The sequence below is a fragment of the Varroa destructor genome, unplaced genomic scaffold, assembly GCF_002443255.2.
Source record: "Varroa destructor unplaced genomic scaffold, Vdes_3.0 BEIS01000006.1, whole genome shotgun sequence".
Taxonomy (NCBI): domain Eukaryota; kingdom Metazoa; phylum Arthropoda; class Arachnida; order Mesostigmata; family Varroidae; genus Varroa; species Varroa destructor.
This window is the reverse complement of record NW_019211459.1, coordinates 14,844,540-14,870,047: the sequence shown is the minus strand read 5'-3', so window position 1 is coordinate 14,870,047 and position 25,508 is coordinate 14,844,540. Positions and strand designations below refer to the sequence as shown.

At 42.5% G+C, this 25,508-nt stretch overlaps 2 protein-coding genes and 1 long non-coding RNA gene across 6 annotated transcripts in view; 2 read left to right on the top strand and 1 right to left on the bottom strand.

The window, feature by feature from the left end:
• The window catches only part of LOC111253455 (E3 ubiquitin-protein ligase AMFR-like), a 115,029-nt gene that overhangs the window by 25,608 nt on the left and 63,913 nt on the right, over window positions 1–25,508 (top strand). The gene's annotated exons all lie outside the window — the stretch shown is intronic.
• Window positions 2,287–8,325, top strand: LOC147754897 (uncharacterized). Its single transcript, XR_015316201.1, has 2 exons — window positions 2,287–3,588; window positions 4,939–8,325. It is a non-coding gene; the product is annotated as an uncharacterized LOC147754897 (long non-coding RNA).
• LOC111253456 (solute carrier family 41 member 1-like) lies at window positions 8,168–24,862 on the bottom strand. 4 transcript variants are annotated; one of them, XM_022812839.2, is made up of 4 exons: window positions 24,703–24,862; window positions 23,403–23,833; window positions 15,618–15,669; window positions 8,168–14,392 (listed from the first exon to the last, which is right to left on the bottom strand). In XM_022812839.2, the coding sequence occupies exon 4, from the start codon at window positions 12,939–12,941 to the stop codon at window positions 11,208–11,210; it is 1,734 nt and encodes a 577-aa protein (XP_022668574.1). In that variant the 5' UTR covers window positions 12,942–14,392; window positions 15,618–15,669; window positions 23,403–23,833; window positions 24,703–24,862; the 3' UTR covers window positions 8,168–11,207. The 4 variants fall into 4 exon arrangements, with proteins under 4 accessions (XP_022668574.1, XP_086829901.1, XP_086829902.1 ...); XM_086973775.1 differs by lacking the exons at window positions 23,403–23,833; window positions 24,703–24,862 and adding an exon at window positions 16,178–16,532; XM_086973776.1 differs by lacking the exons at window positions 23,403–23,833; window positions 24,703–24,862 and adding an exon at window positions 15,855–16,116.

Sequence of the window (25,508 nt, the reverse complement as noted above, 5' to 3'; positions counted from 1 at the left end):
CACAGTCATCAATCTTTGCACGACGACCTCCTAACTTATCTCCCAACTAACATCCCGTTAATGCCACAGCACAAAGTTTAAATTGATTTCTAAATAAGCGTTTCCCGCTCTTCCGCCATTTCGCGCCGCGTGACCACTATTCAAGTGGCGAAGTACAGAAATCAGCGCCACAACACTCGCGTCTACCTGCGATCGGGGGCGATTTAGATTTCGATTTCGTCGCACTGAGGTCTACGGCAGGGCCAGCGTTGGTGCGAGCGTCGACGTTTACATTGCCCCCTGGCATTAGCTAATGACCCAATGAGCTGGATAACTAGCTTGCGCAGTCGAACAATTTACCTGTCCTCACATTAGCTGTATTTGATTGCTCTGTGGTGCAAAAAAATATGATGTACTGCTTTCCAGCTATCTGCGTCAGTGAGTCCAAAGACATGAGCATACCGGTTATCTATAAATGCTTCTTACATAGATTTATTCCGATCGTTTTTCTATCGATGACATGCTTACTAAACTGAAGTCGTCGCCGTAATCCTGTTGTTTTTATTGCTAAATTCCGCCAGGCGCGTAAAATATAAAAAAACGTAAATCAGTAACGTACATTTTTTTCACTTTCTGCAACTACAAATCTGTCTACACTGCAATCGTATTCTATGTTTACATATTATGTACAATATCTGTCTTTATAATGAAATTAGAATCGGCTTGTAGAATATATTACTAATATATCCGTAATAACATGTATAATGTGAAATGGTTTATATAAGGGCGAAGCACGCTGCAGCAAGACTGTTGCCCTTGTTGTTAGCAAACCTATTGATATTGTTATTGATGCAGTATTTGTTGTTATCGGTGTTGTTGTGATTGTTGTTAGCGGCCTTGCCGTGGCAGTAAAGATTCCCTTCGGCGCTGTTCACTGTCGTTGGCTATTCGGTATCAACTTGTGGCTGCTGTACGAACCACTTTCCTCGATGTATCCCCGCAAGAAAAACAATATACTTGAAGCAGTGCCGGCTGCGCCAATCAACAACCATAGCAGTTGTTCTTTGAGACAAAGCCGTGGAACTTCGAATCTGCAGAAACGTTGGTAGACTCGGCCGACCGGGTGGGTAATGGCGAGCTTGAGTCAGGTGAAAAGGAGAACACAAACGAAAATATGTCATAGCCAACGGTCGAAAGAATCGCCGCTAGGACGTTGCGAGCCAATCATAGCAGCAATACCAGCCCGAACGGGGAATTAATCTTTGCGTCTTTTGTTGGACGTGGAAGAAAGCGAATTTGCCTAATTTGGCGCTGATCTTTTGCGAATTTTATAGCCTTCCAACGCTAGATTTAGTGGACGATAGTGGGTAGTTTAGTGCGATCCGTTTGACGATAACTTTTTTGAAGTTCATTATTCGATAACCAGCATAGCATGGACAATTTAAGGTGTGTTCTAAGCGCGCCAAGTATAGGACGAGACGCTGGTAGTTTAGCGTAGGCCAGAAGTGGCCTAGCATTGATTCGTGGTAGAAGTTAAGCCAGTGCAGTTTTCTTCAATCGCACTTGCTCATGCCGATCCTAGGTCTTGCCGGGATTATAATCGGAATGGCTTACCAGGTGTGGGGCTCGACAAAAAGTGGTGAAGGTAATCTGTCAGTGCGGGAACGCTGAGTTGAATTAAGATCAATGTACATAAATGCAGGTGTATTGATTTCAATTAATAACGTTACAATCAATAACGCTAACATATGTCGTACTAAATAGCGTTTTCTCGTAGGTTACTGCCACAGACAATAGTAAAATACTGAGCAGACGTTGAAATACGTCAGAACGGAGTCATTGACGGAAAGCATTGCTGCTGTTCCTGCTACTGACAATTGTCTTAGCCAGTGCCGAACCCAACAGTACAAATGTGACTATGGCATCCTAAAGGCAAACTATCTGTGTCATTCTAAATCCAACAGAGGTCACGAAAATGACCACTATTGGTTTACTAGGTAACTGAATTTCTTCGTGACAATATCTAATACGGAACCGTAGGTCGAGCAGGCTACGGATTAATAAACAAGTTACAGAAAATTAAAGATATCTGCTTATCAGTATAATTGGTATCGTATGTTCTTCGAAGTGCATCTTCGAAGATAGCATAAGCATGATCTAAAATCTATATATATATATATATATATATATATATATATATATATAGAAATTTCTAATCGAGTCAGACTCATACTGCGTGTTTGAAAGTTTCTCTAAACGTTCTTCATCCACAATTCTACGAATGTATTTCAAACGAATTAGGTAGGTTTCTATCTTCGCCGCCCTTCTGCAGCCACCTAATTTTTCGTGCTCGTTTTTTCTACACGAAATCCATCCTTTAAAATAGACATAGTGCTCTACAGGGAAGCATCGAATACCGGAAGAGCCAAAATGCTCATTTATTACCAGCTCTGCTTCAGCGAAGAGCGCATTGAGCATATTCAAGGTTCAAGCTTCCCTTCAGACTCGTCTTCCGTACCCAAGTGATTCTTTACATTCGTTTTTGATGATATCTACGCGTATACGCACCAGCGAATTGTTTTCCGCAGCGCTATTTCCGTAAAGCGCATAAAACGAACGATAACGGTACCAGCATTGGTAACCCGATGCAGAATAAACAGCTTGTCCTGATCATTGTTACAAGGAACCTCATTCCGAAAAACGAAGACGTTCGCTTGTTTTACTACTATTTTATTAAACGCCGTTAGCCATGCAACTTTATCGTCGTCGTAATATACATATATATATATATTAGGAGTTACTAATGTAAATTTTATTTGTGTGTATGTAAACGATAACTAATTTCAAGCTAGATACATGGATATATATACGAAATAGTATAATATTTATTGATAATATCGTCCCATTCTTCTATTATACACAAAGCTGCATAATGTGTTACTAGATACAAACGTATTGGTTGAAGATTAGTTGCGTACGTCGTCCAGTTTGTAACAGTGTTACTGTAACAGCTGCGCAGAATCAAAACAACTTGATTTTTCACTATCATCTGTCCGCTAAATGAGCGGGCAAGATCAAGAAAGACAAATTCCAAACAATTATCTTTATCCGTCATCCTGTCACGGATTTCGGACATCTGTGTGTGTGTGTGTGTGTGTTCTAGTACTAACCGTGACTAACTTAGGTTTGCTTGTATCTGGAAACTTCTGGCTTTCACATGCTAACTTACACCGACAAATTTCTAATGTGGTACCGCCGTGTTAAGCTGTTTACTTCATCATCGTACATGCATTTACTCACCTATACGCCCCAAACATAGACTTATAACCTGTAGCAGGATTATTACGGCGCAGTCGGTGATTTGTCATGTTTTTCTTTATGGAAAAGCAAAGGCGTTTTGCGAAGACGACGACTCGTAACGCGAGTCAATATCAGACGTACTGATTCACACGGAGGCGTATAGATTGGTGCCGTTTTTCTTTGATTAAACGCAACGGCTGCATTTCGGTATTACGATTGAATCTACAGTTGATTACATTGGTTTGCATGCAGATGTTCGTTAACTCGAGCCAATGCTTCTGTCGATCACTCACTCAGCTGTCCAACTCGGTATGGTTATATCGTAAACTATTCGAGTATTCCGATGCCTGACGATCCAGGTGCTACTGTATCTCCTTCTATATTAGTACGTTGTAACGTTTCAGTGACGCTCGATGCATCAAGAAATGAAATTTACGTCATATGTTTCTTATTTTATAAGGAACCTTAGCTAGTGGTACTGGTTTAGGACAAAAATTTGAATAAGAGTGCCTGCCTGTTGCCGTGCAGCAGTCTAGTCAGTGAGTAAAGTAGTGATAGGCACATTGTCAAAGGCTCATTTGGACCCTGTCTGGTGTTAATGACGATTATAGAAAGTAATCGTATTAGGGATTAGTTAAGAAGTACAGCGGTTCGCTTCTCCTATAGGGCTTAATAATAAAGATCGACGAACAGTGTCTTCATGAGACTTGCAATAAATACGATTCAATAATATGCAAGGCATATACAAGATTCAACTGGGCTGGCCATACGATGCACAAAAGCAAATGGGAGTCTTATGGAATGCACCAGTCGATATTTTAGATAAGTTTTATACGTAGCACAAAACGTGACCAGCCAAGAATCATCCGACGAAACATTAAAAGCGTTGACCAGCTAGAAACAGTCGATGGTCTCGATGAGACCGGGGGACTCTGTTGAAGCATGCGGAAAACCTTCCAATGGAATACGATAGTGAAACGCTTCATCTTGCTCCGATTTTATTAGTTAAGCGTCTTATACCTAGGTCTCCAACAGAACGAGGTAGCCATCACGTCGTCGACAAGCGTATTGGCTATAGACGCCCACCACTACGACGAAAGATGTCACTGCCGCATGGGTAACAAAATCTGTAAACGAGCATCGAAAGATCATAGCGATGTTATTTATTACAGGTGACGGCGGCAAGTTTACACGTTTGCTTTTCACCCTTGCTATAATTACTCGCGCTACCGTCGTGGCTATACTTTCCTGGAGCCTTTTTGGAAGCTTTGATTGAATACAAACGGGTCCAGCTCCAGCAGGACTGTAATATTCAACACTTTTCCCATCCAATCAGGCCTTGCTAGCTAAACTATCAGCTGGGATCAGCTGATCCTGCAGAATGTGCGAGAGCCGCTTGCTTGATCCTTTTTCGTATCCGATCTCGATTTCATGCCTCACTGTTACAACTATAGCCAACAGCAATAGCAGCTAATGAAACGATCATAGCTTTCATTAATTTTCAGATTTTCAGGTGTCTTTTTAAGTCCTAGTTGTGGTACTTCCTTTTTGTCGCACATGACTTTTTTGTTTTCGTTACGCGAGGCGATTTGGTCGGTCTTAATCGATCCATCTTTTCTGCCACTGCTATCGCAATTTATTCGTATTCTGTATATGCAGGTACTATTTGTCTGACTACCCACTTGTTCCGTACAGAAGATTAGAGGTGTAATAGATCAGCGTCATCGTTATCTTCAGCAATACCAGTTTCGTGTACGACTTTTTCCGGTGCTATTCTTCTCGTCCCCTTTCGCTACCCGCTCTTATTTTTTACGACAATCGTTTCCGTAGACGAGAAAAAGTAGCAGTAACGTGAACAGTCATTGAAACAGCTACAACAATAACAACAGTAACGGTGTCAGCGGCGAAGTTAGAAGGGATAGCATAAGTCCACTCGCAATGGCTGCTTCGGCCGTGGTAGGGCAGCCACCTACGCTTGTTTCGCTTATTCTCTCTGCCTCTGATGCGCCGGCGATGGCGGTAAAGTCGACTATGTCTTTCTTCCTTACCGAACGAGCATGGCCCAGCTTCACGCGGCCGAACTGCAAGTAATTGTCATGACCGAGTATACGGGGCGTGTGGAGACAATAGGACAAAAACTGGTTTGTCTTGCGGGATGCGAGTTGGCCAGTACCGATTTCTGTAGCATGACGCAGGCCACGACTTTTGCACTGGTTAGCCAGAGAACAAGGCGACTTGCCGATCAACTAAGACTGAGACAAGACGACGACAAAAAATACGACCGAGAATTCTACAACGCCAAGAAAAAAAACTTTGGAAAAAGCGAACTAAAGATGTGAAAGCTACAAAGAAGCCATTAAACAGATTACTACCATAGGGTTAATCAGGTGATAAGCATAGGCTGCGTTTGGCGGATGGGATCGGTATAGCGTACGTAAAGCATTAGCGCTAGCGAAGAGAAAAATACATGGAAGAATGCTTTTGCATGGTGGATAGCTGTTTGGGTCGTGGAACGCGTATATTGTAGGAGAAAAATGCGGCTTAGTATTGGAGTGTCGGTGCAATTCTCGCCACAGCGAACTAATCAGGCAGCGAGCAGAAGAAAGACCGAACCAAGATGACCAGTTAGTCGTATGGGTCACGTACAGCATAACTACCAGCGAGCCGATTACCTAGCTTATATATGTTCTACATAAAGAAGTGTCTTACAAACCGAAACAATGTAGATTGCCATATCTCAAACAAACAATCGAGTAAACTGAACTAATAAATGCCACGACGCCAAGCAAAATGGATAGAGAACGTGGAACATCTATTTCTATGGAACATATTGTATACGATTTAACGCTAGAGTGTTCGTAAACAGACGTGATTATCTTGAGACATGGCTAGATAAGGCGTCATCATGTTACGTGTAGATGAAGGCAGAAAGTAAATGAGATAAAAACATAGGCTTCTTATTTACCTGTTGGGTGTAGTCTTGATAATTTTGCAATTACTATCAATCGGTCTATATATGCAAAGCTAATTATTATTATTATTATTATAATAGAAATCGTATGGTATTATTATAATAGAATCGTATACTAGCAGTCGTCGAGATTTGTCTTTAACGTCTACGCGTAGATTGTTTGAGGTGAGTACCTCGTTTATATATATATACACGGAAACGCGTTTACCAGGAAGACATATTTGTAAAGTGTTTCTGGGAAGGAGCGCGGTGTACGATTCGGATAGTCATAACGACGACGCTGAAGTAATTATTAACTCTGTTGAGATCGTTTTGCTGTAATAGATCACGTACGCGTTTCATTTCATTTGACTGTACAATATTGTGATCTCCTATGTGCTATCCAGTTTGCATTCGAAGATATTGTATAGAATCTAACCTAACCTAGTTAATATAACTATTCCGGCATCAGCTGGGTTCGATTGTAGCTGGATAACAAACACGTCGATAAGAGACAATATTCTCCAATAGAAGCCCAAAAGCGTCGGCTTCACATCGGTACATGTACTAGCTATGGCACTGTAATTGTGTGGGCGAACATGCCATTACAGCTGCGGGTATAGAAATTTCTATTTTTCAATTTCTATTTTTTTTGTATTATCTTTCTGGCCGAAAGAGCTGAAATGTATTATAGCTAATGAAGCATTGATAAAAGATCATTCCCCCTAGTTAGAGCTACGAGCATTTTTTGCGACTATACGTTTTGTTCCTAAAATGAGACGCAGAGGAATGTTACTTTTTTTTTTTTTTTTTATTTTTGCTTATTTCAATTATATGATCACGAAACGCTTTGATTGTCAACTGAATCGTCGACATGATAAACACTAGAGCGTCCTCTAAGGAAGATTCAAATTAAAAATGAGCTCGGGACAACTTATTAGGCGTTGCTATGCTATGCTGATTGCAACTCTCGATATTGAAATTTCCGTGACATTACTCAGGAACAAACTGTTTTTGAACTTGGAACTTATGCAATACTACGACTTGGAATATAGCACTATAGATATATAACCTTAGTTTTGTGTTTGTCATAGGATATAGGCCCTAACTTATTTACCACTCAAATTAAGACGCAGATAACGAACCCTTTATATGTCTAACAGACATTGCCAACTCAGTTGTTTCGTAGGATCTTTTTGCTACTTTCTGACAGTCCCTCTGTGACCCGTTCTAAAAACGTAGCAATTCTAAGGTAATTATGAGGTGTTACACAGACCTCTTATAAATAAAAATCAATCAAGCTCTAATTGACCCTTGGCTTCAACGCCACATCCTTTTGGAGATTCCTATTTTTCCTTGGTTTAACAATTACTCTATGAAATCTCAATATCGCCTTATCGGTGAAGACGTCAGCATAAAAAAGTGACACTTATCGATAAAATTTAGTGTTACAGGAACAATGAATGTAGAAATAAGTGGCTGCAAAGACTGATCGAGTGTGATACATTACGCAATCAATAAGTGGCACGTACGTTCTCTTGCCAAATGGATCCATCCAAAATGTTTTTTTTTTTCAGTTGAGCTGTGATTAAAGAACAATGCAAGAAAATTTGTGTCGTTAGAAAGTTATACAACCTTTACAAATGTAACTGCTTGTTATGTAAGTGAAATCTTAGTGACACCATAATACGACATAATTATTCTTCTATTAATAATAATCTTCTATTAATTGTGTTGAAACTGTAAATGATAATGAGAAATCTTCCTTCCTGTTTACTCCAGTTATCTGACTAGCATTAACCTACGACCGAACCAATTTTATCACTAAGCTACATCTTCACCAATTTTAAAATTATCAAAAATTTCTAAATATTTAAATTAAAAAACACTGCGCCCCCCCCCCCCTACCTCTACCTCCCAAAAAAAAACAACCTTAGCTATCACATGGAATGATTTCATTGTCTTTTTTTGTTTGTTACTCTTCCATCGACATTAACATGACGATCGACATGTTATTAAGGTTATTCCTTATTTGTATCTCTGTCCAATGCAGTCGTGACTGTTGTCTCTCCATCTTTTTAACTTTTTTTTTTTATCATCACTACTTTAACGGTTCACATCTTTTTCGTATTTGACTTCGATATCCTATAATCAGTATCTTCAGCTTTACTATTTGTCCTTAATTATTTAACTTTACTTTTTGCCACCGCTTCAATTCGGAGCGTTGGTTTCCCGTCGCGGATGAACGCAGTTTGGCAGAAGGAAAATGCTAAAGCTTTAATAACTAACGTCATCTGCTTATTATACATATTTCTCTACGTTATGTTCATCCGTATTTCGTTTACCTTATTATTATTGTTACTTGTGATTTCCGCCGTGTTGTGCGTCATGCGGGTGGACAAGAAAAATAGAACATATGTACAACTGTGAAACGTTAGGTAAAACGATATCGACGGTACTATTGTTGTCGGTCGTTTTTCTAATTGTAATTTTTTTATACTTTTTGACTTATCATTTTTTTCTTTCTTGCAGTTTCTGTAACTAGATTGCTGCTGCAACAGGATTGCGGGTGCTAGTATACCTATCATTGCATTTGTTAGACAAAACGGGATTTTCCCTTTGTCACGTACCTGCGAACTTATGCAGCACGGACCGCTTGCGAACAAGCTATTTTTGCCTTGGACAACCTAGGGGTCGATTTTGTCCTATTGTTCTTTATGTTGTGGTTAAGATGAATTATTTATTTTTTTTTTCTCTGTGATTTTCTCTCGTTGCTTGATTATCTTCAGTATCGTTCTGCCCTTCATCCTTATTTGTCAAACAGGTCTTCCCCTCGTAATGACTAACAATAAAGTGACAGGAGCAAGTAGGCCACGAGAACCCCAACGTGATGTAGGCTCACTCGAGTTTGTCGAAATCGGTAACCGAACCACGACAGTAGCTTACATGCTTGCGCGAACTTCAATATATATATATATATATCATTGTTAATATAACTTCATAACATTCATAGAATCTCTATTTCGTAATGAACTTATAGTTTTATTAATTTTTTCTCTTCTTGCTTGTTTTTTTCTACAATATATATATATATATATATATATATATATATATATATATATATATATATATATATATATATAGATCTCTTGAAATCTGTGTGACTCTACAGTTTCTCCATGTGTCCAAACAATGGGAAGGGGAGCGCAACTGCTTGGAAGGGGGTTGACGCAGTTCGGTCAACAAACAACAATAATAATAATAGTATTAAAAAATAATTAATATCATTAACATTTTTTTGCTCATTTTTCATATTCTTCTTATTATTATTATTAGAGTAGAATACATGTCTAAATTTTAAATGCTCTGGAGATACCCGCCGACACAACACGGCTTTTGCAATACTCTGCACCGATTCGCTGCCATCGAGACGGAAAATTGCACTTTACTGCTACTATTAATAATAATTCAATGTCTTCATTCTCAATTTATCAGTAGCAATGGTAGTGGGTTTAGACTCGAGGAAATTTTGCCATTTTTAACGAATACATATATATTTCTATAACAGAGTAAAAGACGTGAGACGTTCTCTGCTGCTGCCCATCAGTTCGCTAGATGAAAAGGAATAGTCCTCCTGATGAGAAATGTCACTGAAGACGCACGGTCTCTTCATTCCTCACCTGTCATTGAACGGTTTGCGTTTTGACGTGTGCAGAATTTAACAGTTGATTCGGCACGAAAAATCACATTCTGCCTCTGGAAAACTACAAACCCAAACTGTTCGATCCCTTCTCCACGCTAGAGCTTCATACCATTGCCTCACGAAGTTGGCACTCGTTCAAGAAACGTTCAGTTTTTTTTTCTTCTTTTGGCTTTACTGGGAATGCACGTCCCATTTCGTCTTCGCGTACAAAATATTTGCCATGAGAGCCAACCTGGTCGATCGGATTCTGTGTATTGTGCCTATGCAACACGAGCAGTGGTGACTCCTCTTGCTCACCATGGCGCCTAGTTTCTCTGATGTTATTTTACTCTACGTTTCTGATTAGAATGAACTTATTTTTGTCGAGTTCTGCAGCATAACTGTCTCGAGAGTTTGTGTGAAACAGCGTAATTTGTTATTAGCACGAGGCAGCGAAGAGGGCATATTACGCACATATTGCGTTTATGGGAGGACGTATTGCCTGCTTGTACCCAATTACATTACATTACCATGCCCGTTGCCACTAGGGACATGTCGTCACATCACCATAAAGACTAAAATTAAAGGTTAAATTCAGATTCTAGAATTAGTAGCAGTAGGACACGATAGCTGGAATAAGCTAATGCCTCGTTTGTGACTGTCTCGCCTTCATGATAGATTTACGGCAGAACTTATCGGGTACTCTTTGCATGCAGCCGTCAACAGTAGTGTCTGTGTCTGTTTTTTTCTTCTTCTTTTAGACTTTTTTTTGGTCTGTTTTTGTTTGCCGAACTTATTGAAGCATTCTTTGAGCAGGCAAAAACATCGTAGCAAGGAAAACTATGCATGGGGATGTTTCGGGTCCTCTACGGGTAGTATTGCGTACTATGCGTGTTGCACTAATAGGTTGGACATTGTTGATGTTGCAAATGTACGAACCGCTCGACATGTTTGTACCCTTCGTCGGTGCATACGCTGGTCGATGTGGTCGTCGTCGCCGCCGGTCTATGAGCGTTGTCTCTCTTCAAACTGGACGCTGGATTTGGACGTGTGTGTATGACATCCAGAACAAACTAATCTATTGCGTTGACGCTAACGCCGGTGTTAAACGAAAAACCAAAAGACTTAGCAATAAGTTTAACATTATATGCAGAAGCAAACAAAGCTCGACAGCCGATCTGTTCATTAATGTTACCCCTACGAAACATATTGTTGTGCCATTGTACACTATTGTAATATGCCGCTAGTCACAGAACCATGATAAAAGCTTCAGACGGAAAATAGTTTGGGGTTGCTTTATTGAAGGGAGACGGGACTTACCATTTTAGCCATTGGCGTTGTCGTTATTAGATGCGCAACCTGTGTATGGTTGCTGATACACTCGGCATCCAAGGGTGAACTCTTGTCGCCGATCCCGTGTAAAAATATTAAAGCGAGTGCCAGCAACGCGATGCCTGCCAGATCGCCCAGTGCTGTCAATAAGGGAATCGCAGCATTGTCCGGGTCGATCGCGCGGCGCCACATGGAATACACCATGCACCTGGCAACGTAAAGAAGAAATCCGACTTGAACGAGGGTGGCGCCAAGGTAGAACACGAGAAAAACTGGGGTAATGACCGAGTCGCTCGTGAACAACTGGATGACGTAGATGAATAGCAGATGACCGGGCACAGTAAGCATGAGTAGAAGGGACGCCGTTCGCGACAGATAGTGTGAACCGAAAAGAGTGGATAAGGGGTCAACACACGAGCGATTGTCGTCGGGCGGGTGTGAACCGAGCTGTGAACGTCGACCGAGGAACGTCGTCATTCGGCAAGTCTGCACGACAACGAGATTTCCACCAACGCCGGAGATCACTGGCTGGTAGATAGCCATAGTTCGGTAGCAGTTGTTAACCGTCTCGAGTATGTAGCCGGCAGCTTGCGAGATAATCATTGCGCCTAAGACAGGAGTCCAACCTGAGATGAGCACGGCTCGAACGGTCGTATTCCGGCATGAAATGTACGCCCAGAGTGGGGCAATAGCCATAAATACGAAAATGATAATCGGGGCTAGCCAGCGTAGATGTCGGTACGAATAAAGGAACCAGGAAATGTACGAAAGGAGTGCCAGTGTTGTGATATCACCGAGCGATGCAGCAATAGGCGCTGAAACGTTATCCGGATTAAGACGGAATTTTCGGCTGAGAATGACGATTGCGCACATGAGCAGACCTAGCAAAAGACTCGCAACAGCCGCTGTCATAAGGGCACTGGCGCATAGCACGAACGTGTTGCTGAGTTCAAATTTGTTTTGGGTCATGGCGTACACCGCGATGCTGATGATCGAGGCGAGAAACGAGACTGCGATTGCCTGCAACTGGGTCACGACGAGATTTCCAGTTACGTGACGCCACCGCTCAACCGAATTGTCCATATTGCCCATATTCGCTGCGGTACAGAGTCGAGCCGTGAGTGTCATCTCGAGATTACCTTTAAGGCCGAGCAAGGTTGGTACAAGACCGATCAGTTCGGGGATCGCTTTGTAGTTCTCCCATCCGACGACCGTGTCGAGCAACAGACCTGCCGCCACAGTCCCAAACCCGGCAGCGATAAATGGCCCAATCATCTGGAGGAACACTTTACGGATGTGTTCTTCCTCAAAGTCATTAGAGTTGCCGCCGTCAAGCGAATCGTGCGAGACAACCGACGCATTCTTTTCCAGAACATCGTCCTTCACCGTCGAATTAACGTTGATAGAAAAGCTGGCGTTCGGCGGCCCGCGACCTCGACCAGGCCCAGCGCTTCGAAGGAGCTGGGCCTGAGACCGTTCTGAGGTAATCGATCCATCCGGTGACTGAGGGAAGCCATCAGACATTGGTGAGTACAATCCGTAGCTAACGGTACCGGTAGGGGCCGGGCGTCCACCAGGCCCATCACAGACATCGTCCTCTTGTGTGAAGGCCAGATTGACCGAGCCTCCATGAGGTTGAAGAACCAGAGGCCGACCCACAATGAGCTGCCTCTCCGGGCTGCCTTCTGGGGAAGACATTGTTCTTTCTTCTGTTCTTACTTCTTCTTGTATTTATGATTAATGTCTTGATTAAATAGAGATCGCTTCAGAACGTCGCAGAATTAAGATTCAGTGACCATACCATGGATTAGTGTCGTTAGCGTCGATGGTCAGGTTTGGTATAATAATGGGAACTAAGCAGCGTTTAGCTTGTACTTCTTTAATGAAGATCTTCGAGTCTTTGTCCGTTTACGGCAACTCAGAATTAAATAAACGGAAGTCAATGAAAGATTTAGCTATTAAAAATGTTTAATAACAAATAATAGATGAGGCATATGCTGTTTCAGCCGCGGTGTTGTAGATTACCATATGTCGTAATGTCCTCAGAGATGGTCGATGTTACAGCGTATGATTGAGGTGGTTGTCACCGTTTGCTTAAAACCAGTTTCAAATGGATCGTCTGGAGCTTATTGGAGGGGGTCAATTCTAGCCGAAGAACGGTATATTCTTTGTATATGGAAGGGTATCCTTATTATGATCACTTGTTTGACGTCTATGACCACCAGCAATGTTGTCCTAGTATAAACTCACTTCACCATACACGTGCGTTCGTTCTGGTTATTATTAAAGTTATCATTACTATTAGAATTGATAATTCTTGTAAATAACCTATAATTGTTATCATCATTATTATTATTAACGCTATTTGAATTGCTAGCCTTATCAAGATAACTATGCCCTCCCTGTCAGGCTTTTAGTGAATCGTCTTATCTTCTTTCGTCTCCTGTTTTGTCATCTGTGTTTAACCTGATACTTCTAGGAATTCTATTAATGTACGATTACGGTTAATTCGAAAATCCTATGGGGGGCTGCAGAGTACACTCTGCTGGCCTCAACCCGGGTCCAGATCCATGGGCCATAGATATTGTTCACGCGTCAAGATGTCGTTTGACCGGCGTCCAATACACACGCCAGGATGCAAACTTACTCCTCTAAACGAACAGTAATAGAAAGATGGCTTCGCTGATTTGGCATCAGTTACTTGCTGCAGATAGCAACAGCGCACGACGATTGAGCTACGACGGCAACCTGCCGAACGCTTACGCAAGCAGATTTTCGTCGATGCGTCGGTGTGTCCGTCGTATAGAAGTTTATGGGACAAGATAACGCTGACAGAGGCATTAGAAGCTCGGGAGGTACGGGAGAGGGCCAGCCTCTACGGTCTCACGAACCCTTTCTGCCGATTGCATATAGTATATTCGAAATAGGTGCTAGGTAAATCCGTTACCGATCCAGCGGTTCTAAGTTCCCGGGGCAGAACAACAGCAACACGTCCAATTTTGTCGCTGTAGTGATGCAGCTGATGTTTCAGGCCAGCAAGTCTACTTATCTTCACTCACAAGCTATCACGTATTGCTATGACCGGAATTGGCAACCGTCGTGTTTTACGTAACGCAAATGTTGGTTCCGCTTACTTTGCTTGATGCTACCTACAGATATAAAGAAGAAAACATAGGGAACAAAAAAAAGTTACGTGGTCAGTAATTACAAACAAATGCTTAGCGAGGGTTAGAGTTTACCTTGTATACTATCTATGGCAATGGCAATAAACAACATTTATTTAGCCTGTATTGCGTTAAGCAAAGGTGGGTATCTCTTTTACAAGAAGTTTGACGCGCAGTTTAGCATATATGCGATAAACGGCTAAGGTGTCAACAATTCACATTGGTGCGCGGATGGGGGCAGCGTGATCTGAGGCGTTACGTGTCAATTCGGCAAGTAAGATTTTACCTACAAAATGAGTAACAAGTATTGCCAGCATCCTTGCAGGCCATCACTTATGTACGAATGGCGTCACAGACACGCATGCTCTCATCTCACGGTATCCCTTTATGTTACCGTTCAGGAGGAAGAGCTAAGGCCTTTTAGTCTCTGTTTACGACGAATGCCAAGCTCTATTTGTGTACTTGACGCTTTCCATATTAGCTAGCCAAAGTAATAAATGAACTTGCCACGTGGCCGGGTTAAGACCGAGTGAGCATTGAATGATGTAATGCTTCTACGACCGGACGATTTGGTCTTCGGACTTTATAGGATAATGCACTAGCCAGCAGACGGCTAAATTCGGCAGACTTCACTGGCAATAACTCTAAAAGCAGTGAGGTCTACCCGCGAAAGCTCTGGCTATCTCAGGGGTCGTTAGAAAGTTTTCAGCAATAATCTTCTCTGGCATCTTATCTTCTCTGGCTGACATACTCAACCAAATCTAGTTTGTATCAATCTCTTATGTAATCTTACCTAACAGCACCGACTATAAGAGTTCAACAGATCGGTAGGTAAAAAGGATTTCACACAAAAAGCTATAGAGGCCATAGATAGTTACGCAACTGAGTAATTATTCCGACAATCAACAATATAAAGCATGATAAATTGCTCACATTTGCGCGTGGCTAGAGACACCCTGTTTCGATGACCCTTGCCAAGCGATGCGTTATAAAAATCCGTCCAATGAGACCGTATTTAAAGAAGATGAATGTTAATAAAAGCTCGATTTCCTTTTATGACATACCCATCCACCCCTAATGGCATTCGGCCGTACGTTGCGGATCTACTCGAGGGCAAAATAGCATTTGCAATAAAATACGACTTTATGAGACCCTCTTGGCTATTTTGCATTAATGCAATACTCACATATCTGTTTCGAAACAAACGTACCGTTAGACGTTGCACTAACTTCGAAATCCCGTCTGTTTGTGAGTGCGACAAGCTGAAATAAGATAGAAAACTATTGTTACAATGGAACGAAGGTAGATTGAAAACACGATATAGGCGTCAACTTAGGCTTAAGCTTATCACTTTTTCTCTGCATAGTCGTTATTTTCATTCATATTTCTTGCGTCACGTATCGAGTCATCTTGTAACTGGACAGTATCTGCGAAACGAGGTCGTTACCATCCTGACTTCGAGCATTTCATCGTCGAATTCTGTATAGCAAGAAAGCACTGCTGAAAAAACGGCAATTACGGCAACTTCCTACTGTCCAATCACAACATCTCGAGGTCTGGGGCTTGTCACAAATGACAACTTCGTTAAGGCTGAGCTGTTAATTTATCGGCGGTTTCGAGGTGGTTGTAGGGACTTTAAGCAGAAAATGAAGTGTTGACCCAGCGATCTTTTCGTGCCTATTCTTTATTATTAAGCACAGTATTAATAAAGCAAAAATTAAGCGACGAAGAAATGAGAGAGGAAGAAAACGCTTATGATGTATCACTGACAATGCTGACGCATAGCTCAGCGCTGCGATCTGAGGTGTCACGAGTTCGTGAAGTTTTTCCATCACATATTCACTACCACAACTTCAATGATTATTTAACAAAAGTCACTGTAACTACTACGCCTAACGGCGCCATTGTGCATTATCTATTATATCATTGCAGCTACACCGTATAGGTCACTCATCCATTCAGCTCATATAAAGTCAGCCGAAATTGATTAATTACGGGCTGTTTGCGACCAACAGTTCTGTTTGCTCAACAGAAGAAGTAAGCTTGCCATTCTCATGCAAAAAAAAAAATCCTAAAGCTAAAAGGCGTTCGGCCCTTTCCTCTCTATGCACAGGAAGCAACAGTGAGGCGGTGACATTTGCGCGTTATCAATTGCTGGAACCTCCCTTTGCATGTAGGGGGGAAGGGGTCTACAAAGTGGTTGATCTTTTCTGAGAAAGAGCGAGAGAACAACAAAACCCGCTTTACTGATTCTTAGTTGGTGACGATGGGATTCAGATTTAAATAAAATGACTCGTCCTACGACGCTGACCACTGCATTCGCATGAAGCTTTGACTACTAGTAAACGTTACCTACCAATGTTTTAGCTCTATTGTGAAAATTTTCCAGAACCATTCATTCGTGTACACCCTGTCGCCTAACTCACTCAAGAATTAGGTGTTTTTTTATACTTTGTATATTTTTTCCCAAATAGCGTTTTCAAGTGTGGAAAAAATGGGTAACTCTAGAATTTTCAGTGTCGAACCGCCGTGAATCGAGACAGCGGAATAACGCAAATATTCCTATTCGTTTAATATTTTTGCCTATTTCTACGTCTTTGTATGGCCCTATAGAGTGTTTATAACACCTTATTCTAGTATTCTTCAAACAGCAGTAGTCATCGAATACGATAGGCTTTAACGCTTACTGCAGATCCAACAATAGAAGCGCCGCCGCAGTCGACAGTCCTTCAGATGATCTTAGATTCTTCAAGGACCCGAACGAGATTCTCGCTCGAAACTAAGGGCTCTTGCTTTCAATTGGCTTCGTCGCCCTTTCACTCAACTTCATATATTTGCCGGGTTTAGCACCTGTACTTTGATGCCACACGTTGCAAATGGTTAGATTTCCCGGATTAGAGAGCTGTAGCAAGGCTGACAGACTGCTTTTCAAGTAGGGTTTAGCAGATTCGGTAAGATCGCATCATTATTTGAAGAATGCGTCAGACCACCGCCTGAACGTCAGATGCACCTCTAGAAAGTGTATACGATATTCATATTTGCCTTCCTATCATTCGAAATGAAATGTTGACCTAGCCGCGAACAGCTAAGGGCAAACTTTGCGGTAATAATTGTGCCCTCCAGGTTCGTACCCATCACAGAAGACGCTCGAATCCCGTCGTAGAAACGTTTCTGGCACAAGCAGCGGGCGACGGCTTTCTCCGCAGTATCACCATCGCTGTACACGCTGCCATAGTTAGCAAAATGTATGCACTAGGTCTATATACTGGGGCGCAGAGGACGTCGAATGAAGAGCGTCGATCAGGCAGTATTAGAGGCAAGAGATTTCATTAGAAAAAGCAGAAGCGCGAGCGATCCACAACACAGTATTAAATCATTGCAGGTAAGGATTGTGCATTTGTTTCGGAAATCGATGATTATCTTGTTGGCCTGGCCTCAGGCCTAGAATTGTCATACGTGAATGTTATCAAAACGGTCGCTTATATATTTAACCTCGTGGGTATTGGTCAGATGCTACATTCGTCATCATTTGCTGATCATAGGCATGAAAATGGTGTATTATATCATACCCAGACTTTTATGCGACGAAAGATCCGCTTTAAAGCCGCAGATTACAGTATTATTGGCCTCTTATAGGATAAGATGATTTTGGACATCTTGTTACAACTATCACTACAGATCTTTATAGTAAAGATCTCAATGTTTAATCTCAAGGTAATCCTGCATCGCGTTGTTCGTATTACCCTTCACGTATTCTATTCGAAAACTGCATCTTAATTTCTTTCATTAAACTTTCCTGCAGGATTAGTGGGCCTCTAGCACAAAGGATTTGTAGTCTCTAAGTGGCCTCATTGACTTTGAGCCAGCAGTTAAGAATACGCTATAAAGGACGAAAAAGCTCTCTAATGCATATAGATACACATCTGATTTTACTAGATGTTTTGATCCATTGCTAGGATAATATGTCACAGCAAACATGCCTGCCGCTACGACTCCTTGCGATCATTAAGAAAACATAGCTTAGCCGAGGTGAGCGGCATTCAGGTAGGTATCATGTGGCACTTGGCCATAGCGTATGAGGTCTTTTTTAGGCCAACATTTAAAATTCGGTTTATCTATGCGAAATAAGCTGTCGATTTTTTTTTTTGCTTGACTTGCCAAGCTTCTGCCGTGCCACAGAGGTACCTATTAGCAAATTTAGAGTTGAATCAATAGCAGGCCGCAGTAGCCTGCAGAACGGATCCTCTATATCTATCTTCAGCTTAAAACATTGGCTTGAAATATATTAATGGATTGATCACAGTTCTAAATTTGACAATACTGATAAAGCAACTAGGCCTGTTTGGTATTGAAATATAGTTCATGCTATAATATATTAATTCGTTGGCCCAGCATACCGCCTGGTGACCCGTTTGATACTGCAGTTATCATCCAAATTTATTTAGCTACGTTCTTTGTTCGAGTTGGATTTCCGTGTAGCGTGGCATCGCACCTTTACTTCAAATTATGTTAAAGTGAAGGGCATAAAGGTAGAATACAAACATGTTACATTACATGAGCTAAAAGAAGCACAATGGCTACCTACCGATAGGAATTTGAAGGGCGAAGAAATCCACGACGGAAATGGCGGCAATAACTACTGCTCTTGTTGGAATAGGTAACAAGTTATAACAGCTAATGAGACTTATCCATTATTGAATAATTACGGTTGCTCTAACCTATCCTAAAACGGAAACAACAACACGAACGACGTTTATTACGCCCCATGTTTAGTAAAGTTGGCGCAGCATACCCTTTGGCGGGTTCAGCGTCCACGCCGTCCATCTGAAGCCACCGACAAAGCTACCAAGTGGGCAAGCAAAAGCATGGCGGAGTACTCGCAACAGGCCTAGGGCCATTGCAATTCGTTCCACGCCGCGCAAACAGCCAACGGCCGCTGCTGGTGCGCGATTGTTGTTCATTTCTGTACATTAATTTAGAACAGTAGAGTTTCTTCAACCGGGCAAGCCGCTAAGCGACGAAACAGACACAGCGGAGGTCGTGTGAGAACGACCTGTAAATTGGCCTGCGCATTGTCCTTCCATGAGGCCACCAACTTGGCCACTGCTCGCTAGCTGGGGGACTGAACTGCTGTGAATCATTGTAATTGCCGAAAATGCGAGGCAAGCTTTCACGTCTCAATCGCCGCTGCGGCCTGTTGCTGCTTCTAGATATGAGCACCGGGAGCAACGTTCATCCCAAGCATTCAATTGATGGCAAGATGATCAATAAAAATAACGACAACAGCATCTACACCACTGGCCTGCGTGGGCCTTTTGTCATAAAACCACTTTCAAGTAGTACCGTTCTTGTACTGTCGCTGTCGCGATATCGGCAACCGCGACGTAGCGACAGCGTCACCGACGTGCTCAATAAAAACATTCACTTTTGTTACCCAGCGAACTATGTACAGCATAGGCCTTGCAGAAAAGCCAGATATACTCTAATGTATGAGCGCGGTGGCGCGATCGTGACGTAGACTATGATACAGCACGCCAATGGTTATTTAACATCAATGTTACGATAATTACCAAGCTAACATTAACTTGGTCTACTACAACCAGCGGCCAAAGTATAGAAAATTGAATGAAATACCAATAACGAGAAGGATCGATCCCGTTCGGCTGTGAAGAAGTAAAATTCGTGATGGACAGTCAATGCGGCAATATTGGCCAGGAAACATGCTACATCACCTGTTTAATTATATGTTTTAAAAGGGAGCACGTATTTGACACAAATACAATCTCAATAATTAAATCAATAAAGAAATAGGGCAGACCTAACTCGGAGATGTAAGGAATCTGTTTGACCTGTTGATAAGTATTATTCTCTTTATTGCGGTAGACCGAATAAAAAGATTGGTAATTCGAGTTGGGCACGATTCTACTAATATGGCCATGTTTACTACACATTGTATATATTGGTCGATATTTACCTTCATGACTTTCATCTCTCATTGTTAAGGGACCAGGCCACCTGCTTGACTTCAGGGTTTATCAAGCTATTGTTGAATTTTACGTGGTATTTTAGGTTTTTTTTCCAATCGGGGGCTTGAATAAACACAATGTGAGCAAAAGCAAAAAAAGAAGAACTTTAAAATCGATTTTCTATAATCATTATTGAATAAAAAGAACGTACCAAAAATGCATGCTCGTAATTGAGTGTGCCTTATTCGTTACTGGCTAGAGCAACCGAAAAGGCCACAGCCCCCAGATGCATTAAAATAAACACAAGCACTAGCACACACACCTAGGAACAGGCACATAAACAAAGAGCGTTTGCTATAATGTGCCTTGAATCTGTATAGATTTGATATTTTAACTGGACAGAGATCACCTGCAAGAGTCGCCAGCAGCAAATGTACAGCGCCTGCTAATGTTGGGGCATCTAAAAAGAAGACAGCTAAATAGGTACTGTCTAATGGACAGATGTCTCAAATACATCGTACATGTTAGATATACGTGTAGCAACCCCGGCAGATCGTCGCCACGAGTCCTGGTCGGCTTATATTCCTAACAGCATCTCGTAATAATGTCGCTTCCGTAGCCTGACAACCGTCTCGTTTACTTTCTTCTATCTGTTTACCGTCCATGGAAAGTGCCGATGGCCTACGGCAATCGGCTGATGCCTAAATGGTTTTTGTAGTCGCTACAGCCACCGCAGTTGCGATGACTCCGCTTACGTTGGTGGCAAATGGCGCAGAAACCGGCGGACGAGCCCTTTATCAATATCCAGCAGCTGCTGCAATTTTCTACTAGTACTACTATCATTATTGTTTTTTGCTCCAGCAGGAAGCAGCGGAAATCTAGCTTTATATACACAAAATCTAACGTACGTATGTCCAGAACGCATCTAGATACTAACGAGTCATGATGACGACCGCGTTTTTTGTCCGGTGTCGTGCATGGTCCAAGGTCCTGCTGTGTAGCTGAGAATTCCTCGCGCACGACGGGGAGAACGACGATCGCAAAAGCACACAAACCAAATACAATTCGATGGCCAAAAAAGATAAGCGACGATGATTTTTATGCTTAAAATGATCATTGTCTGGTCTCTTGTATGCACGTGTTTGTCCAGGATTGCTTTCATCCCCTGATGTACTTGCCTAAACCCTATCTCGTCACTAATATTAATAATAGATTTCGTAAGACTGGGCTAAGTGGACGGAGAAAGGGCCTGGCCAGGATGCTATGGACCACCCATTTCGTAGGTACATACTAAACTTCCAAACATCTGTTTCCATGGCGCCGACTTGGGTTCAGCGAAGACGACACGCATGGGGATGATACTGTTAGAACAGTGAACATGTTCATCAGCCCAGTACCGTGGTGGGATTAAGAAGATGAATACTAATGCTAGCACTATTTTTAGAGGCTAAAAATAAATCTATTTTTCATGTCTGCAGATACCGGATCCGTACCAGAGGTTTGCTACCCTTTCCTTCCGTGGACTACTGATTCGAATCTTGTCGTCTGCTAACCTGCCCTTGCCTTACTCGTTGTATGTCTGGATGGAAGACCTTGAATACAGTTGTATGAATGGGAAGAAAGTCGGACCGGTAGATGGCGGTGGCCGCGGAGTATTTCGAGCAACGTTGCTTCCATTTTGACTCGTGGGATGAGTGAGTCACTTCGGGTGAACGGGAACGCAATAGATCCGCTCAATGCTAGTGAACGGCAACAGAGCCAGTAAAAAAAGTAGACATTTTGCGGGTTTTAGCCGCAAAGGTAATGAACAACCCGTTTTCTCTATAAAAACTTGGATTTTTTCTTTGCTTGTCGTCGTCTGCCTGCCTGATTGTATAAGGTGTCCTTCCGTTACACGCCAGGGTATCCGATATAGTGTCTGGTATCTTTAAGTACTATTTTACAACAAAATGTATTATATAAAATAATTTTTTTTTTATGGTTTCTGTTATTGTTTGCGCAGAAAAGGAACAATCGGTTTGTTGAAGAATGATTCATGCAAAATGCTTTGTTCGACAACAGGAACGGGCCTATCGCAGGTGACTATTATGCACAGACGCGGCAGATTTCGGCGACTGCAGGTTGTAGAAGGCAACAGCAGAAAATTAACCTTTCGCCGAACTTTGATTGGCGATAGCCACTACTGAATCATTGTCATCATAGACGCTTTTAGCGTTGCTTCCCGTACCAGCAATAGTCTACTCCGCAGGTTAAATGACGACCTTCATTTGGCCCCAATAATTCATGCCCGGTCATGCAGAGAAATCGGAAACTCATGAACTGGAGCGGAATAAATGCCCATGCTGAATAGCAATCTCGTTCGAGTCAAACGTATTTGCTAGCGGTAGCAGCAACGGCATCAACCTTGAGTATTAGAATTAACCGTTATGATTTATGCTAGCGGCAGCATCCGAACACGACGAAAACGGGCCCGCCCACATTTGACGTGCTGGGTAATGGGCTTGTTGCTTAGTTTTCTCACGAATCGTGATGGTAACAGCAACAACTTTCTGCGCCATCAAACAGACGGTTTCTGTGAACGATGGTCATGTGATCTCAACATTCATCGGAGGTCTCAGACGATGCGAAAGGCGTTACTTTACGATTAGTTATTATTATATCGTTGCTAGTCCTGTGGATGATGCTGTTTCGTAGTATATCACAACTACATATTCTATACAGGCCGTCCAGCCAATCTTAGGCCCAATGCCCACTTCCGTGGGTATCTAAAATCGGGAACCGGCGTTCTTGTGAATCCCCTCTACGGTGCCATATGTAAACTCACTTGCAGTTGTCAGTCTGTGATATATTGTATGTGGTGTCGTATTGAGTCTGTGATTCGACCGCTACCACTTTGCTAACAGCGGACAACCCGTTCGTGTCCTAGCTAACCTATGCTACGAACAGACGACCAGCCATCTGCTAGCGGCGATGGCGGTAACAGTAACAGCATCATCAGAAGCTCAGTCTAGTACAATTCCTATACTTACCACGTCGACCGTCAGGGAATATTAGTAAGCACCGGTCGAAACTCAGTAGGGCAACTGGTCACGGCACTGACAAGATTATGGGTAATATAATCAACGGATATCCTTCGTCGAAGTGTTGAACGGATCGAACGTGATAACTGGTCGACACTGATGAGTGTCAATGTTCTTCTGCGGATATCCTGGCGGCTGAAATCGGTGCCGGTAACTCTGTTTGAACTAGCGCGATGTCGAAGTGTTAGCCTGGAAGCTCGCCTGCTTAAATTAGTTTTACGTTGTCTCGAAGAACTTCGTAGAGTTTAGAAGTTGATTTGTTTCTGGGTTGATTCGCGCTTGGAAACACGTGCCGCGCTGTCAACTGTAGCACAAAACTGGGTTCCGAACTTGCTTAGAATCGCGAAGAGTTTCTACCTTCGCTGCCAATCCTGTTGCGTCTGTAAACACAAGGTGGAATAGGCGATATAGAAATATTGTGAGTGACTTATAAATGATATATCGTGCCAAAATCGCCGGCACCACAATTGCTTTGGAAAGTTGCTTCTATGCAAATATTCTATACTATATTTTCTATTTAGGTACGTGAGATAAATGCCAATTTGTGCCCCTTTATCTGAATAACGGTTGACAACGCTTTTATACGAGTATTTAGAGACAAAGTGAGTCCGTCTGGATGTGGGTAACTCAGGGAGCGGCTCAGCTGCGCAAAATCTGAGGCATCGACCGCATGAAGCCAAACAAACTGTGACATAACAACTCTTCCTATTGGCGTCTCCTCTTTGAAATAAGCAGCTATTGACGTCACATCAATCATTCTGTGCCCTAGCCCAGTGATTTGCACCTACACGCGTCCATTCGGAGATGTTCCTAAACATTCAGCATTTATATTGGAGCTATTTACAGGACAATAGTCATCAATCAGTTAATTTACCCAATATGCAAATTCCCTCCCTTATCTACCCAAGGATGGCTTTTACGTGATGTCTAACTTTAGCTTTAATTCTGTGTTTCACACTAAGTTATAAACCGCCGACTTTTACTTATAACATCATGCATTACCAGGTTACTGCTTGTAGCGCTGACGCGCATATGGGGCAAATGTAAAAAAAGGGTGCGCTATTGTAGAAACGTATCGGCAACCTATACTCTGGCCATTTGGATATTTGCCTTTCTAGTAGTGGACAGGTGCGGGCAGTTGAGGTCCCGGAGCTAAACCCTGCTGCGCAGCTAACAGCCAACGCGCCAGGTTATACTTCCTAACGTGCTATTCTACACTGTCGTTTCGTTATGCCAGGAGGTGCCTTACCTTGCTATGTAGTCGATGACCAATGTCGTCGCACGAAGTGACTGTTGCCGCCAACGGTCGCCACCTACTGTTGGGGTCACCGTCGTTTGTGGTCCTGTCCGGTCGACGCTGACGGAACTCGGCACTTGCACTACTGATGCGACACGGGGGCACGTTTTCTGCTGAAGGTTAGACAGAAAAAAAAGTTGGTCGTATTTCTACAGTATTCGACGTGTGTCCATTTGCTGGTAGCAGTTATGTCTTTTACACACTTAGCTACCCCCGCGCTAATCGTGGCTTCGCACGTGGGTTCGAAGAACAGGGACTCAGAAACGTTGGTTGGGGTTGAAGTTGCTGCCGCTGCTGCAGCCGCTACCGACCGGAATTGGGAAAGAATGAGAATAGCTGTAGGAGATGGCGCTCCAAGATGGAGGTCTCTGTCTCTTGGATCTTCGTATTCGGCCTTTGGATAGGGGGCAGCGCTGAGCACTAGAGCACCCGCATGCAATTATTATCCAACCAACCAATTAGGCAACGAGAAAGCAGAAGCAGGTGCTTAGGGGACGATTACGAAACGGCAAAAAGCGGATGACGACAATAGACTGATTATCGGCTACTGTTTACTCCACTTTATTGTTTTTCTTTTACTCTAGTAATTATTAGATAGAACCGCCTGTTCAAGCCTGTTCCGTACGCACCCGGCAACACACATCTGGTCCTATTGATGATCCTGCGTGACGTTTGATACTGCTTGATAAATACAGGCCAAGCCCGCAGTTAGCTGCACCCACAGTGATCTTATTGCAGTCTCTTTTATTACAGTTGTG